Here is a 16,877-nt window from a genome sequence, read left to right on the forward strand (position 1 = left end):
TTGGTGTCTTCTTTTCGTGCTTCTGCTAACCTCTCTTTTCCTCCTTAATGCCACAAGTAAGATTCAATGATTTTCATGCAAATGCACTTTGTCAAAAACAGAGATCCCTATAATTTCACTTTCAATTCCTCTCATCTATTTAAAAAGTCTTAGTGCAGGAGCCATCAAGTTCTTTGTGTAGGGGTGAAGTACATAAAGAACTCTCAGCTCCCATTGGTCCCTTGGGTCCCAATAGCAAACAAAACCCTTTTGATCAAGAAAAATTTGATGGCTATCTTTGATGACCTCCCTGAGGTCATTACAGGATTACAGAAAAAATGGTGAGCCTGGGGCTGCATTTGATGTGACTCCAGACCAATTCAGAGTTTTGTTTAATAGGTGCTACTGTTCCTGCTTACTCACAAATTTGACTGAGATGACACTCCCACTGCTGACCCCAATGAGGCACACCTTCTTTGAGTCTCTTCATGCTGAGTGCAGAAGTATACAAAGATAATGGCATGATATGTTATATGCCATAATTATGCTATATTATATATGGCTGTGCTTTCAAGGTCAAATGTCTGCCCTTTGCTGGACCTAAAGAAGTGATCTGGCATGTTAGAAGTGCATCTATGAAAGGGTATTTGGCAAAAGGGTATAGAAGCTGCTAGAAGCTAAGCGGCCTTACATGATGAACAGCAAAGAACTGAATTCTCAAGAATAACCATGAGGGACTGAATTTAGTCAGCCATCATGGAGCTTGGAAGTATTCCCAGGATGCATAAAGAAATGCAAACCAAGCAATGTAACCCTGTAGCCCTGCGAGATTCTTATCAAAGAACCCTGTAATTGCTAGACTCCAGAGGCTCAAAACTGGCAAAATGAAGGATGAGTTTTTCAACTACAAAGTAAGTGGCAATTTTATGTGTCAATTAAATAGAACACCTTACATTTTTAGTTAAAGGAGATATTAATGTAATATCTATTAAGTTAAAAAGATGTTAAATAATATTAAAGTGATTACTTAAAATATATTTGAATCTACTGGATACTTTGAGCTACTGTAGTGCAAAGCATTTGAAGAAAAGGAAGCAGGTAAAGATCCAAGAGAAGAGAGAGCTAGGCGACTAAAACCGAGAGGCCGACCTCTATGCTCAGATCTCATCTTATGCTTTTAAAAACAGGAACAGTGGGCTATAAATTATTAATTAATGAAAGGAAATACCAAGGAGACAGGACCATATTGAAATTTAAACCTATGACATCTTAAAATCAAAATGAATTATACTGGGGTTTAAAAGAAAAGCTAATCAAAGTTATGAATTTAAAACTTATTTGAATTACTTTGTAATTTCTGGTTCTCCATCATAGCTTCCTGTACATTATATATGATATGATTTTTTTTTTAATGTAGGAGTTTGGACATTTAAAACAAGCAAAAAATTTCTGAGCATAACCTAACTCTAGAATGAACAATGTCAAAATCATTAAAACACAGTACTTTCTTCAACCCACCCAGACACTACACACACACACACACACACACACACACACACACACACTTACACACACACACGCACACGCGTGTGCGCATACACACACACACCGAGTGAACATCTTATGGGATTCCAGTGTAAACACTGTAGTCATTGTAATAATTTATATTAGACAGTGTAGGGATCATCATAATTAGACAATTAAGTCAAAAAATGCTTTTCTATGTTAGACCATCCTTTTAGATTCTTATTTTTCATTCCATAGTTCTCAGTTTTGTCCCCACATCATCATTACCCAAAGAGCTGTATATATAAGTCCTGATGCTCAAGTTCCCCTCAACCCCAGAGCAATTACATCAAAATTGCCAAGCATAGTACCCAACAATTTGTAAGTTTTAAAGTTCCCCAGATGATTACAACATGCAGTGAAATTTGAGACTGCTGATCTGTAGATAATATTTTGTATTTTTCTGCTGCATCCAGACTCATGAATAATTATGAAGCTGAATACCCAAGAGAGTGCCTGGGAGTTATGGAGACCAGGCCTAAGTACCCCATACCCTACATTGATGGAGCACACAACAGAAGCTGACTATGTGAGGATGCACTATATTTTTCATTTTCCCTTTTAATTTTATGCTTAGTTCTAAAGTTAATTTATTGCTCCAATCATTGTCCCAGTTTATGAAGACAAAAGCGTATTGTTCACTGAGGCTGAGGGAGCTGCTTAAACAACTAAACTAAAACCCTGAATGTGAATGACTCCCAAGAATATGATGTCTAGATCCCAGCAATGACACTCAAAGTGTGGTCCCCAAAGCAGCAGTAGTCTCAACACCTGTGAAAGAATCAGAAATTAAAATATGTGCTCCACCTCCCATATCTACTAAACTGTCGTCTTTCAGGGCAGGTGGTTCTGAGACACAGGAATGGCAGTCAAAAGCTGTGCCCTGCTCTTCCCATCTCCATCAGATGCTCACTGTTGAAGACTCAGCATATGACAAAACAAAAACAAAAACAAAAACAAAAAACAAGAATATGTGAGTGATTCCAGTAGTCAGTCAGTCAGGGAGAAAAGAGAAGACACCACTCCCTACCTTCTCTTTCTCCAGTTCTCCATTTCTATTCACTGTCTATATTGACACTGAGAAAGAATGCTGAGGTGCACTGAACATGGAAAAATGTGGCTTCATGGTAAACTTGATTTGTGGGGGTGACTACCAAATTCGCCACTTTCAGACAAGAGTGACTATTTTGAATGTGGTTGAATGGTTTATCCTTTCAATCAAAATATGGAGAGTTTCAAAAGATTTCATTAAAAATGTCTTTCCACTGTTTCCAGGGAAATGGATTTTTGAGCTTGAAGGCTTTAAGATAATTAATATTCAGGAAGCAGGGGTGGTTGGTTTGCTTTCTTTGATGGAAACTGGTTCTGATTGTTGCCATCTAATAACTTATGAGCCTTTCTGACCTTCTCCCTTGTCTGCCTTGCTAAGATTTAGGGCATTTCTGTTACAGCGGTACATTTCACTAGTATTATACAAAAATCAAAAGGTTACTGTTGTTTGATTTTCTATTACTACATTCTGAACAAGCCAACAATGTTTCTTTGAAAGCAGTATGTGAAATGTGTGTTGGGAACACTCATATCTAATAAAAATCTCACATTGCATCAGGTATGAAAGCTAAGACAAGGAAGCGAGGAGAGAAAAATATAGACAAAGGAAGGAACAAAGCCTGAAAAAGAGGAGAAAGGAATTGAATGAGAGGAAGAGATGAAAAGAAAAACAGGAGAGAGAGAAAAATGAAAAAATGGAAATGGAGATAAGGACATTAAAGCTGGGAAATGAACAGAGTTAGGGTGGCAGTGGAGAAAAGAGAAAAAAAAAGAAAAGAAAAGAAAAGAAAAGAAGAGAAAAGAAAGCTAGGCAATTTATTGTGAAGTGCCACTTGTGTAAGACATACTTCAGAGTTACTGGCTGCAAAGGTTAATGATGGCAGTAATCTAGATTCCAATTTACAGCAAATAGGATGAAAGGCAGCCAGACCTCAGATGGAGAGACCTGCATTGGTGACAGAATAACCACATAGCAGCAGGCGAGGTATCCAGAGATGTAAGAGGTTTCATTAAGGAGTCGTTTTTTACACAACCATTTGAGATATAATGCACCATCTACTGTTTTAAAAGGTTCATTATGAGATTTCTGAGGGAAAAAAAAGTTGAGAAGTTTCTAAAATTTTGAGGTGAACACATCTAAAGTTTTATTCTGTGATTACCTTTCTCTGGTAATGACTTTTGGCTAAGGCTTGACATTTCTTACACCCCCTTCTCATCAGTGTTCTCTACCCTCATTGAGGTCAATAGCTTCTCCCTGAGGCATGAATAAACGAGGGTTTAACTAAGAAATCTCTTACCTGCATGGCATTGACAAGCATATGTCTTGACTTTGACAACCAAATATAAAGTCTTTCCCTAAGACTCATGTGTTGAATGCTTGAATCCAGTTAACCACTCAGAGGTGATTGGATTATGAATGTGCTAAATTAAGCCTTTGATAATTTCATCTTGAAGAGAGAGAGAGAGAGAGAGAGAGAGAGAGAGAGAGAGAGAGAGAGAGAGTGTTGGTTGGTGGAAGTAGACCACTGGTGAAGAGGGGGTACCTTGGAAGGGTGTGTCTTGTGCCCAGCCCTGCCTACTTCGCACTGCTTTCTGCCTGACATGAAGTGGGCAGCTTGTCTCTGCTGTGTTCTTCCAAAGGGATGTTTGACCCATGAACAATAGTGCCAGAGACTGCTGTGGGATATCATTCTGTATGCTGTGAATATGTGTTGCTCTGGTTGGTTGATAAATAAAGCACTGATTGGCCAGTAGCCAGGCAGGAAGTATAGGTGGAGCGAGCAGATGAGAATTCTGAGAAGAGGAAAGGCCAAGTCAGGAGTCACTAGCTAGACACAGAGGAAACAAGATGACAAGCCAGAACTGAAAAAAGGTACCAAGCCATGTGCCTAAACATAGATAAGAATTATGGGTTAATTTACGTGTAAGAGCTAGTCAGTAATAAGCCTGAGCTAATGGCTGAGAAGTTGTAAATAATATAAGCCTCTGAGTGATTATTTTATAAGCAGCTGAAGGACCACGGATGAGAAAGATTTGTCTGGACTGTGAGGGGCTGGGTGGGACTGGAGAAACCTTCTGACTACAAGAGACCACAGCCTGAAATCCCATATACTATGTTTCCCTCTTCCACAGGGGGGGGAAAAATAAAAAATAAAAAAACAAAAAAAAAACCAAAAACCACAACAAAAGAAAAAAGAAAAAAAAAAACCCTTTCTGTTGGGAGCAAGGCTGATCCAAAGCTTTCTCAGAAGGCCTGATGTCTGAAGAAGGAACATAGCTCATTTAAATCAGGAACATGTTTGAGAGTCAATATTAGCCTGGGGCCAGGGCCTTAGGAGCTTTTTCCTGAGGTCCTGACTTATGGAGAAGTAACACACTTCCTTCTACAAAAGGGAAGAATGTGCTTGACAGAACCAGTAATGGCCTGGAGCCAAGGCCTTGGGGGAGCTGCAGCCTTGTATCCTGAAAACCCTTTCATCTGCCCTAGGGGGCTATGGTTATTAGTCAAAAGGCTGATCTGTACTTGGTCTCTGAAGCACTTGAGATATTCTATGTTCTCCTTGTGCATCATTGATTAACATTCTGCTGACTTTGTCCCATTGTATGACAGCTTTCTTTTGATGCAGACAAAGTACATGAGATACTGTACTTCTTCCAAAACTTGCTTGGCATAGGACATAATCTATGAAAGACCTCCTGATGCCACCTGTTCTATCCTCTTTATCTCTGATCCCCTGGACCTTCCTCCCTAGGACATGTCACCTCCCTCTTTTAAGTCATTCTTCTCAGATATATTGACACAGTTGTATGAAAACTGAAAAGACACATAGTTGTTTATTTGAAAATCTTGGTAAAATACATCTCAATATTCCTTCTAATTATATTCTATGGATGTGATGAGCACCTACCTCTTTGTTCTGCCCCAGTCAGTCACACAAGTGATAATAGATATCCCAAATGATGAGACTTGAGGAAGCTTTCTTAAAGAAGCACTTAGAAGGCCAACCAAAAGTGGCTAAATATAGAATCAATACATTCAGGCAGATGATGAGTTGCTGTGTGAAATAAACATGACTATACCCTATAAAAAGATTCTAATGAGTCCAGTAGAATTGCAAATGTTCTTAGTAACTGTTTTTTATTCATAGCAAGGAAGGACCAAAATGTTTTCCTAGCCTCTTTGAGGCTACACAAAGGCAGTAGTCAAGACAGATGACTCTGAGCACTATAGCTGTCTTACTTAGGGTTACTGTGCTGTGAGGAAATGCCATAACCAAAAGCCACTTGGAGAAGAAAGAATTTATTTGGTCTATGATTCCACCTCAGGGTTCATTGTTGAAAGACATCAGTATAGGAACTCAAGCAGGGCAGGAACCTGAAGGCAGGAACCAATGCAGAAGCTATGGAAAAATACTGCCTATTGACTTGCTCTTCATGATTTGCTCAACCTGATTTCTTATAGGATCCAAGACTACTAGCCCAACGTTAGCCCAAGCCACAATGGGCTGGTTCCTCAATCACTAATTAAGAAAATTCCCAACAGGTTTCTCAACAGCCTGATATTATGGAAACATTTATCCTCTCAGATGACTATATTTTGTGTCCAGTTGACATAGAACTAGCCAGAACAACAATATCCTTCTATAGAACTTGAAATTGGACCTGTCAGGGGCAGGCTTGGGAAATATTCAAAGCAACTTAATTTGAATCATCAAGAATACTTGTATCTACTAGTGTGTGCCATAGCTTGTATATCAGCAGAATAGAATGCAGGATACAGAAATTAAATCACAAGGCCACAGCGAACAATTGTTTTTAAAAAGGTACCAACAAATATTGAAGAAGAGAGAGCTTCTCCAATAAATGCTGTTGCTGATGTTGGGAAAACTGGATAATAATAACCCCAGTACCAGGCCAACTAGTTCTCCTTGAGTTATTGGCTATGGGTTTCCATAAATACCCAGATATCACCCCTGTCCTTGGTTACCCTATATAATTTTATAATAAGACCTTATTGATAAAGACACCACATACTTGAGTCACAGAACATGGAAAAATCAATGGAGTACTCACTCATAAGATTTATTCCTACTGGCTAGTTTTCATAGTGTTTGATGGTTCTTTGCACACTAACAGAGATTAAAAATGTTCATTGGTCTTACCCAGTTGTGAAACTGCAAGCTACAACAGCTGCCCTGACAATATAAACACACTAGTGCACTGATTGCTTAAGTTTCATGGGAGTAACAAGTTTGTGGTTGTATCAAAAGCCTACTCCATGCAATTGAATACATACCTGGCATTATCAATGCTAAGAATCTGTGTCTAGATAAGTCACATGAGCTAAGTGAGAACCAACTACTACTGTTCTGATAAATGGGCATAGTATTAAAACAACTCCTAATGGCATCACTATATCTCTAAACCAGTATATTCTCTTCACCTTTATCAGAGAAGCTGAGATGCTCAATTAAACAACATGAAAAGGATAAGAGACTCCACCCAATGGGCTATATGTCTTAAATACTTCACCCCAAGAGTCAGGGATCTTTGAGGAAGGAGGAGGAAAAGTCTTAAGAGCCAGAGGTAGTGACTGTATCTATGAAAACAGTGTTGTCCAATCACAATAGAATAGCTGGGCATATGAATACAAAGTGATTGTTATAACATGTACAAGACCTTGGAAAGCTCAAGTCAAACAAAATCTCATCATAGAGAACAGAAGTGAATTTGAGGTTCCACCCCTAGCTGAAGACCTATTGGCATTTGGAAGCTGCCAAGGAAAGGAGGGTCAACTTTCTTTAATGATGTGACTCCTGGAAAGTTGACCAAGATCAAGGGGGCTCCACCCCCAAGACCATTTAAGCAAACAAATATTGGACACAATGGGTTAAAAAAATCAGAAGAGGATTTGAAGTTGAATGGGAATGGGGGTAAAAGATGGATCTGAGCAGAGTTGCAGGTGGACTGGATATAGTAAAAAATGCACTGTATGAAACTCTCACAGAATTAATAAAATGTTATTAAAAGCAATAATAACAGTAACAAATCCTTAATTTCCAAATACCAAAGAGTGAAATTAGATTTATATCTTTCACCCTGAAAAAAAATCAATTCAAATTATATCAAACATCTTAATATATAAGCTAGAAAAAGCATAGGCAAGAATGTTCTGAAAAAGACCCAATAACAAAGGAAATAATCTTAAAGAATTGACAAATAGAGGGCTGGGGAGATAGGCCAGTCAATAAGAAAGTTAAGGACAGGAATATTAATCCTAGTCACCTATGTAGAAAGCTGGACATGACTTATAGTTCTTGTAACTCCAATGTTGGAGAGATTGGCAGATTCCAAGAGCTCTTTGGCTAGCCAAAATGGCAAACTTCCAGTTCAGAAAGGGGACATGCCTCAGTACAAGAATGTGGTAAAGATAAAGAAAAGCACATGGCATCCTGCCTTGGCAATTGCATGCACATGAATGGGTATGTGTCCCCACACACTCATTTGCATGCATCACACCCATAAAGAACACAAAACATGCACACACACATGCACACATGCACAGATTGATTGATCAATTGATCAATACATAGATAAAACTGATAAATAGGATTATATTTTTTAAAAAAGGGATTCATAGAATTATATTTTTTTAAAAAAAATTCTATGCAAGGGAAACTACCAGCAGATTAAAGAGGTAAAGCACAGAATAAGACAAAAAATATACCAGTTATATCTCAAAAAAGAACTTAATCTACAATGTATAAAGAACTACAAAAATCCAATAACAAAAACTTTAGATCTTCTTATCAATCAATGGTCCAATGAACTGAATTGGCAGCCCTTAGAAGAATCACAAAAATAAATCCCCATAAATGTATAAAATGTTTTCTATATCTTTAGCCACAAGTGAAGTAAAGATTACAACTTTGATACTCTATATCATGTCTTCCATAATGTATATCATCAAGAAAGAAATTGGTAACAAATGAAGAGAAGAATGTGAGGAAAGAGACCTCTTACTCAATGTTGATAAGAACAGAAATTTCTTCAGTCACTTTACAAATCTTTATAGATTGAGATTTCTCAAAAAAAAAAAAAAAGAACACACACACAAAACTATATAACTACCATATTGCCCAGCCATACCATTTCTGGGTATATACTTAAAGGACTCTAAGTCAACCCAGAGATAATTGAATACCCATGTTTACTTCTATACCATTCATAGTGCTCAGGAAATGGAAGCAGCCATCCACCAACAGGTAAATGGCTAAGAGAATGTGGGATATACCCACGATAGAATGTGGCAGATGTAAAAAAGTAAAAATGACATTTACAGAAAAGTGGTTGGAATTGGAAATTATTATATCAAAGAAAGTCTCCTAAGCCCAGATAGACAATTGCTTTATGCTTTTTCTGTATACAGATGCTAGAATTTAATATATAGTATGTCTTGAGGGGAGAAAGCCATGAACCTGGAAAGGGGAACATAGAGAGGGCAGAGGGGTTATAAATGATTGTTGAAAGGGGATTAAAAAAGCAAACAGGGTAATAGAATACACATGCCATGAAAGCATAGCCAATTAGGGCAGGAAGGAGCCCAGCATGAGAGGGGCAGAGGTTGAAGGAGGGGAGCCAAGGAAGAAGACTAATAATAGAGTGTGTATGAACATTTCCTGATAAAAAATAGCCACTTTGTATTCCAAATTGGAAACGTAAAAACAAGAGAGAGACACATATACAAAGGAATACTTATAGCTACCTCCATTGGTTTAGGTGTGTATAAGATGAAAATATATGTTGGGCTGATGTGCAATTTGATGCACAAACACTCAGTGATAGAGGAAGCTATTTTCAAATGGACTTTCCACAGTGAGCTTTCACACTCTGCTCAGACCATGAACTGTTTAAAGACAGAGCATGCTTTCTTTGGCTTTTGAAGAATCTGTAACATTGAGCATTAGCCTGATCCTTTCTAGTGCCCATGCTATCACTTCTCTTGATGAAGATACATCTGGAAATGTGGTCACATGCACATCAGGATCAAAGGCACCCTTGCTTCATGACAACCTACTGGCCCCTGAGGTTTGGATTGATTGGCAGTATTTTCTTCTACAACTAATAAAACACAGTATTTTTCCCAGTATCAGAAATGGAGTTAGTTAATAAGCTCCAGTCTGTAAGTCAACCATTGGACATTTTTTCCCCGTTAACATTGAAAGCATTATTCATCAGCATACAGGCGACTAGCACAGACTGAAAGAAACAATCAAAGAAAATTGATAGTCATTCATTTGATGAATCTAAATTTGAATCCAAAACACTGGAGAAGAATGGGGAGGTCTAACCTTCCAAACAACTAGTCTTTGTCCAGAAATGTATTTTCAGGCTACCCCAAATAAGAATTATAAATAGCAGATACTGGTCTACTTCTGAAGGTTGTTTATCATTCTCTATCAAACTCTACCCACAATTCCATATGTTTTCTCCCAGAGGACAAGTACATACCAAAAATGCTTCAGTAAAAGATGGGGCCACACACTCACCACACACACACACACACACACACACACACACACACACACACACACACACTCATGCTTACGCACAGAGAAGTTTGTGGCTTGGTGGGCTGGGAAGATAGTAGTAAGTCAGCAAATTGCTTGGCATGAAACCCCGAGGACCATAATTTGATCCCCAGAATCTGTGTTGAAAATGCTGGGTGTGATGATTCACGCCTGTAATCCCAACACAGTGGACCTCTGAGATCGCTGACCAGGAGCCTATCCTCCTTGATAAACTCTAGACATGTTAGATCTTGTCTGAGAAAACAAGGTGGATGGCACCTAAGAGAAGAAACACAACCTTGACCTCTGGTGCTAATGCATACACACAGATGGACGAATGTGTGTGAGGACACACACACACACACACACACACACACACACACACACACACACACACACACGAGAGAGAGAGAGAGAGAGAGAGAGAGAGAGAGAGACAGAGAGAGACAGAGAGAGACAGAGAGAGACAGAGAGAGACAGAGAGACAGAGAGACAGAGAGAGACAGAGAGACAAAGAGAGACAGAAAGAGACAGAAAGAGACAGAGAGACAGTGACAGAGACAGAGACACAGAGAGAGAGAGACAGAGGTAGAGAGACAGAGAGAGAGAGGGAGAGAGAGAGAAGGAGAGGGAAGGAAGGCAGGAGAGGGGGTAAGGGGGAGAGAAGACATAAAAGGAAACCATTTCATAAGGATGACATCATCTTTGCAACCAAGACTCTTTTTTTTTCACATTGTATTCCTCCAAATTCATTCTTGTCTTTGCTGTTACTCTTTCACCAATGTTTCATTGGAAAAAACAAAGGCCAAGAACCTTATTTAGATTTCCCTGGGCTCTTTGACGGTGTTCTGCAGTTTCTTTTCTAGCCTTTCCTCACATGGACTCTGAAACCAGACAGCCTCTTGCTGCTTTCTGCCTCTGCCACTTACATGTGTCTTCGGGGTCTTTTGAGGTTCTTCTGTGGCCTCAAATAATAGTTTATAGGCATACACTAGTTTGCAGTTAAAAAAAGAAGGGCTTATTGAAATGCTCCCATTACACCCGAAGAAGAAAACAAACCCCAACAGAAGAATTTGATTAAGGAAACCCTTTTCAGTACTCATCCTTGTCCAACAGGCAATTACGTTCTACCAACATTGGCTTGTCAAAGTCAATCAAAGGCCCAGTGCGTATTGACTGTATTCAAATCAAGGAGAGATGAGGGAAAGGGTACACAGCCTTTGGGCTTTCACAGGACAGTGTGGCGCCTGCTCCCACACACACTCAGTGTTTTAGTGATTCTCTGAGAACTGGGTAAAGGTGAGGTCAAAAAGAAAGTCCTTACATTCTTAAATCCTCTGTAAAGAATCTGAAGCTCTTTCTTGGTGAATTTGCTCTGAGCTTCCAGCAGCTCCAGGGCTTCAGGCCGATGCCTGACTGTAGCCATCTCCAGTTCATCTTCCACGCTGTCTGCAAAGGAAAACCAGAGAGAGACTTCAGTGTAATTGCTGCTCCCTGGGACGAGGAATGAGCAACACAGAAAAACAGGAAGAAACATTCTCCAGATTGCAGGGATTTGTCCCTCCAGGAAGGGTCCTCACACGGACAGTAGCAGTCTCCCATTTCTCAGATTTCACCATGTTAAACTAAAACATTTCTGCATGATTTTCCTTAAACATCTTATTGACCAAGGTAAATCTTACAAGTCTAGCATTTTCTCAGAACAGCTTGAAATGTATGAAAATCAGCAATAATTTAACCTGAAATTTCTGTTTGTAGACCAAGTACCAGTTTTAAATGTAGACTTGCTGTATAAAAATCCCTATAATTTCATATATCCTGCATACACCATGGTGGACTCTCATATGCTTTCTGAGGATTCAATCCCCAAAAAAGGAGTCTTTTTTTGGTGGGGGGGGCTGGAGGGGCTCTACAAATGAAAAGTTCAGACCAGGTACTGAGGCAGGCAAAGCAACAGAATTCAGTTGGACTGGCCAAACACCAGCCTTCTGCAGTTTGCTGGAAGGACAGGTGCCTCGAGGTACTTGTAACTAGTTAGTCTTTTGTGCAGTAAATGCAGTCAGTTTAGAGAGTGCTATTATACTATTGTATGATACTCTGTGACTATATATATACTGTAATTTATCAAAGATGCTTTGTGTTAAAAAAAACAGTTTTGTGCTGATATGACTGGGAATTGCTATAAACTTTAATGAAATTTTGGAATAAAATAATGTAATATATCTCCTTTTTTAATATATCAGTTTTCAGAACTTGCAAAAATGAATCCTGTTTGGCTCTGTATAATACAATAGAGCTCAAAGATTTGTCAAGAGGAAATGTTCTACCCTCAAGCAATATCTAATACTGTGTGTGCATTTAGCATATGGCCATATAAGCACAAGTCTGAGGGATTCGGTGTGCATGAGTATCTGGGTGTTTGTGCCTCAAAGGACAGTACTCCTTAGTCCAGTATCTTTACAGTAGAGAGTGAGATGAGGCCATAAGTGAGTACTCTCTATTCAATCTTAGTCTTCTTCTCACAAGATTTCAGCAGGCAAGCATTAGTCATTGGCTACAGATTGCAGATATAAAGGAGTGAGGCTAAAGAGAACCCTGGCCTCACAGTTCATCACATTCCATGGCTAGGGGTCCTCCAACCTCTACCCCACACACAGGTCAGTTAGAGACCTGTAGACACGGAGCTGTTGTGCCGAAGATGTACTGTCAGTGACACTAACAGTGTTGCCTCTGACTAACAACCTCCACCTGCCTACTGAGGTCACAGGAGTGAGGGCAGTGGGTGGGGCTCTTAGCCAGGAATAGAGGATCAGGAGAAACTGAGGCATCTCCTAACTCTTGCTCTCAAATGTTTACAGAAAACCAATTAAGGCAATGGAACAAATGTACGCAATGGGTGTGCTTGTCAAATAAATGAAGCAAAGACTCAATATTCCTAGGTACTTCACTTTTTTGTGGGTATTGTAGATGAGATTATTTCCCTGATTCATTTTTCAGGCTGCTTGCCATTGGTTTATAGGAAGCTTGCTAATTTTTGTGTGTTAATTTTGTATTCTGCCACTTGCTGAAATTATTTATCATCTCCAAAGAGAGATTTTTTTAATGGAGTATTTTATACTAAGAATCATACCATCTGCAAATAGGGGTACCTAGATTTCTTCTTTTCCTATTTGTATATTTTTTATTTCTTTTTCTTGTCTTATTGCCCTAACTAAGATTTCAAGCACTGTGTTGAATAGGAGTGGAGAGAGTGGACAACTTTGCCTTGTTTCAGACAGTAGTGGGAACTCTGTTTTTATTCGTTTACCAAATTTCAACTTGTAGGCATAGGTAAGGACTTTCTGAATAAGTCTCTGGTAGCCCAGTAAACAAGACCACAAATCAAAAATGGCATTGCATATAACTAAAAAGCTGTACAGTGTGGTGATATTTTATTTGTACTGAAATGTGATTTATTTGTATGTTAATAAATAAAGTTTGCATGGAGATCAGAGGTCATTAGCGAGGTCACATAGTGAGCCATAAACAGAAGGCAGGTGGTGGGAGCCCACACCCTTAATCTGATCACATAGCAGGCCACACTGGTACAATACTTGCATGACCATTAAAAGTAAACGAGTTGTTTTCTTAATAGACTTGAGGTCTGCTACACAGGGTAGAATTTCACACCTGGTATTTTAATCTTGGTCAAAATCCCAAGTCTTTGGAGATCATATACCCTGGGGTAAAATCTGCTATTGTTATTTTTATAAATTACCATTTTATCAAATTGCCTTCAGAATATGTATGTTTATCCCCATAGATTTGGGCTGCTCTCAACCTTGGCTAAAGAAGTTTTTTTTTTTTTTGCAGTGGACAGTAGTCAATGGAAAGATGCATGACTGGCTAAAGTGTTGAGAATAAGAGGCTGAGTACTCAGGCCTAATGAAGTATCTTGATTGCCCTTATCCCACTCCACGCAATCTTGAACTCATAGTAGCTGTGGTTCCCTTTACAAGACTAATAAAATAGAAAGCCAGGCAAAAACCCAGTATAGATAATGTAGATCATCTCCAGGCTCATCCCTTCCCAAAGATCTATTGGCACTGGGTAGTTGTTTGTGGAAGGGAGAATCATTACTTATTCAGGATGTGTCCACAGGTAGGTTTCCCATGCTCCAATAGATAGAACCACATCTATGCATGTATGGGTAGCTATAGCTGGACTTGGTAGTTTATAAAAACAACAACAACAACAAAAGCAACAATATGAAGTTGGGAGATATCATGATAATGGGGAGATTGGGGATGCTAAAGGGGAGAAATGAAGATAGAATATCATATTTCATAAACATATGAAATTCTTAAAAATAAAGAAAAGGATCAAACTCTTGAGGAAGTAAATAGTGTGTTAATATCATGTAGTCAGAAGAACTACATGTAGTGGGAAGTAGCCCAGAAAAGGATGCTAGGCATTGATTGACATAATGACCTTAGTTAGCATGGGCTTTTGAGAGAAACTCAAATAGTTGGACACAGAGTGGCTTCATCTTTCTCTTCACTCATTGAAGCCAATTAGTGTTTCTACTCCATGAATCCTGGCATAGAGAGATGGAGGAAAAGTTGCTTCACAAGGTAGCTATGGATTAGCAGCCTGATTTGTGTTGTGTTCTTAGATATGCCAATACAAACAAACGCTATGCTTCAGACTTAACACAAGGGTAAACTGTCAAGTAGAAAGATTCCAACTCTGTATAATCATGTGTATGCCTTTTTAAAAAACATCATATAAGTGCAATTCCTTCAACCTACAACATTCTTCCTTTTGTATTGCTTGTAAAATATACAAGTTTTAAAAGATCTAATTCAAGAATTCCTGCCTCCTTTGCGAAGCCTATCCAGACTGCCTCACAGGCAGTTCTATCTAGTGTGTTTTGCAGTGGTTCTCAACTCGTCACTAGAAACCCCCTTGGAGGTCACATATAAGACAAATATCCTGTATATCACATACTTACATTATGATTTGCAACAGTTGCAAAATTACAGTTATGAAGTAGCAACAAAAAATTTTATGGTTGGAGTTCACTACAACATGAGGAACTGTACTAAAGGGTTGCAGCATTAGGAAGGTGGAGAAATACTAAGCATGACATAACAACTCATTCACATTTGATGTCTCCCTTGTGAGTTCCTTAAAAATGCAATCAGCCCTACACATCTGAATATCCTCTGGTCTAATGGCTACCCTGGAGTCACAATGATTTGTTGGATGGATAACTAATGAATGGCTTGTTGCTGATGATGTTAGAGTTCCCATTGTTCTGGAGTCCTGTGACAACTTAAGCTTGTCCCAAGAGAAGAACTTTTCAGACTGTGATCTGTGGGATGCCAGCTGACCTAAAATGTCTTCTTTAGAACCACTGTGTTCTCTTTTTATTGTTCTGAGAAATACAGCATAAGCAAAAGTGGAGGAGAGTTTAACTGGCTTTTCGGAGTGCTCTTTTCAATCACAGGCTGACCTTGTGGAGACCCAGTGGCCTTTCCTGCAGTGAGGAACAAAAGAATGCATTAACCTCCCAACCCATGTACTAGGCAGCAAGTCTGACTGCACTACTCACAAGGGACAGTTTCTTCCCCTGCTGTCACAGACTTACAGATGCCACATCTGAGACAAAAGGCCTAAGGCTGGAGGGTCAGTGTAATTGAATTAAGTCCTATGATAGGGTGACATCTCATGTGATATTCAAAAGGAAACACACGTCACGTGTCTGCCTGTGCGCTGCCTTGTCTTTCCCACTGGCTAGTGCTTCTTTATGAGGCACCTGACAGGACCCATAAAAGATCCTTGAAATCATCATCAATTGCCAGCATATGCTGGTTTTAAAAGCAGCACCACTGAATGCAATCAACTCCGATTCTTGGGTGAGAACTTTCCTGGGAGCAGAGCAGAAACCTACAGGGTCACATATGAGTCAGATGCTAACTGGGAACATGCATTCTGGAAGAGTTGAACACAGTGCCTGAAGCTGATTAAATTCCTGGTGTGCACCGGGAGATAGATGAGATCTCTTCACAACAATTTCCCAAATGAAGTATCACCATCCATCTGTCACACGTGTGGAGACTGATTCTCACAGAGTTACAACAATACATGGTCAGCTTTTCAACTGAAGAAAAGGCAGGGACCTGACTTATACCTGATCTCTGATGTCTCAAGGTGTGCTCTTTACTTTTTTACACTCTCTCTTTTGCTCCTAAGAGAAATAACAGTGGTAACAATAATGATAAGCTCTTGCCATTTGTGTACTGCCAGTCTGAGCAGTAAACAATACCCATTTCCTGGCTCCTGCTTTCCCCTTCACCTCGTGCTATCTGACTTCTGACTCGTACTTGTGCAGAATGAGCTGTGTCACACAGATCCACATGCTAAAGGCCCAGTGTTTAAAATCCAGCTGTGATTTGGATGAGCCTGTCCAGAATTTTCATGGGGTGAAACATGCTCCCCATAGGGCTAATGTGAAAGGATGGTGGAACTTTTAAAAGTTAGGGCTAATGGAAGGTTATCATGCCCCTCTCTCCCTCTTATTGCTCTGGTTTTATGCTCACTGCATGCCCTGGTCATCTGATGTGCTCTCTCCATGATGTAATGTAATACATCATAGTCATGGTGTAATACAGTAAAGGGACCCCCATCAGAGCTGACATGCTGCTATTTGAACTTTCAGACTCTAAA

At 39.4% G+C, this 16,877-nt stretch overlaps 1 protein-coding gene across 4 annotated transcripts in view; it reads right to left on the reverse strand.

Moving 5' to 3' along the window:
• Kcnip4 (potassium voltage-gated channel interacting protein 4) overlaps positions 1-16,877 on the reverse strand; it is a 1,069,170-nt gene that overhangs the window by 93,846 nt on the left and 958,447 nt on the right. For all 4 annotated transcript variants that reach the window (XM_006976097.4, XM_006976100.4, XM_006976099.4 and 1 more), the window contains one exon: positions 11,491-11,615. In XM_006976097.4, the coding sequence (XP_006976159.1) occupies positions 11,491-11,615 (125 nt within the window). The remainder of the gene's footprint in view (positions 1-11,490; positions 11,616-16,877) is intronic.

This window comes from Peromyscus maniculatus, chromosome 10 (assembly GCF_049852395.1).
Source record: "Peromyscus maniculatus bairdii isolate BWxNUB_F1_BW_parent chromosome 10, HU_Pman_BW_mat_3.1, whole genome shotgun sequence".
Lineage (NCBI taxonomy): Eukaryota > Metazoa > Chordata > Mammalia > Rodentia > Cricetidae > Peromyscus > Peromyscus maniculatus.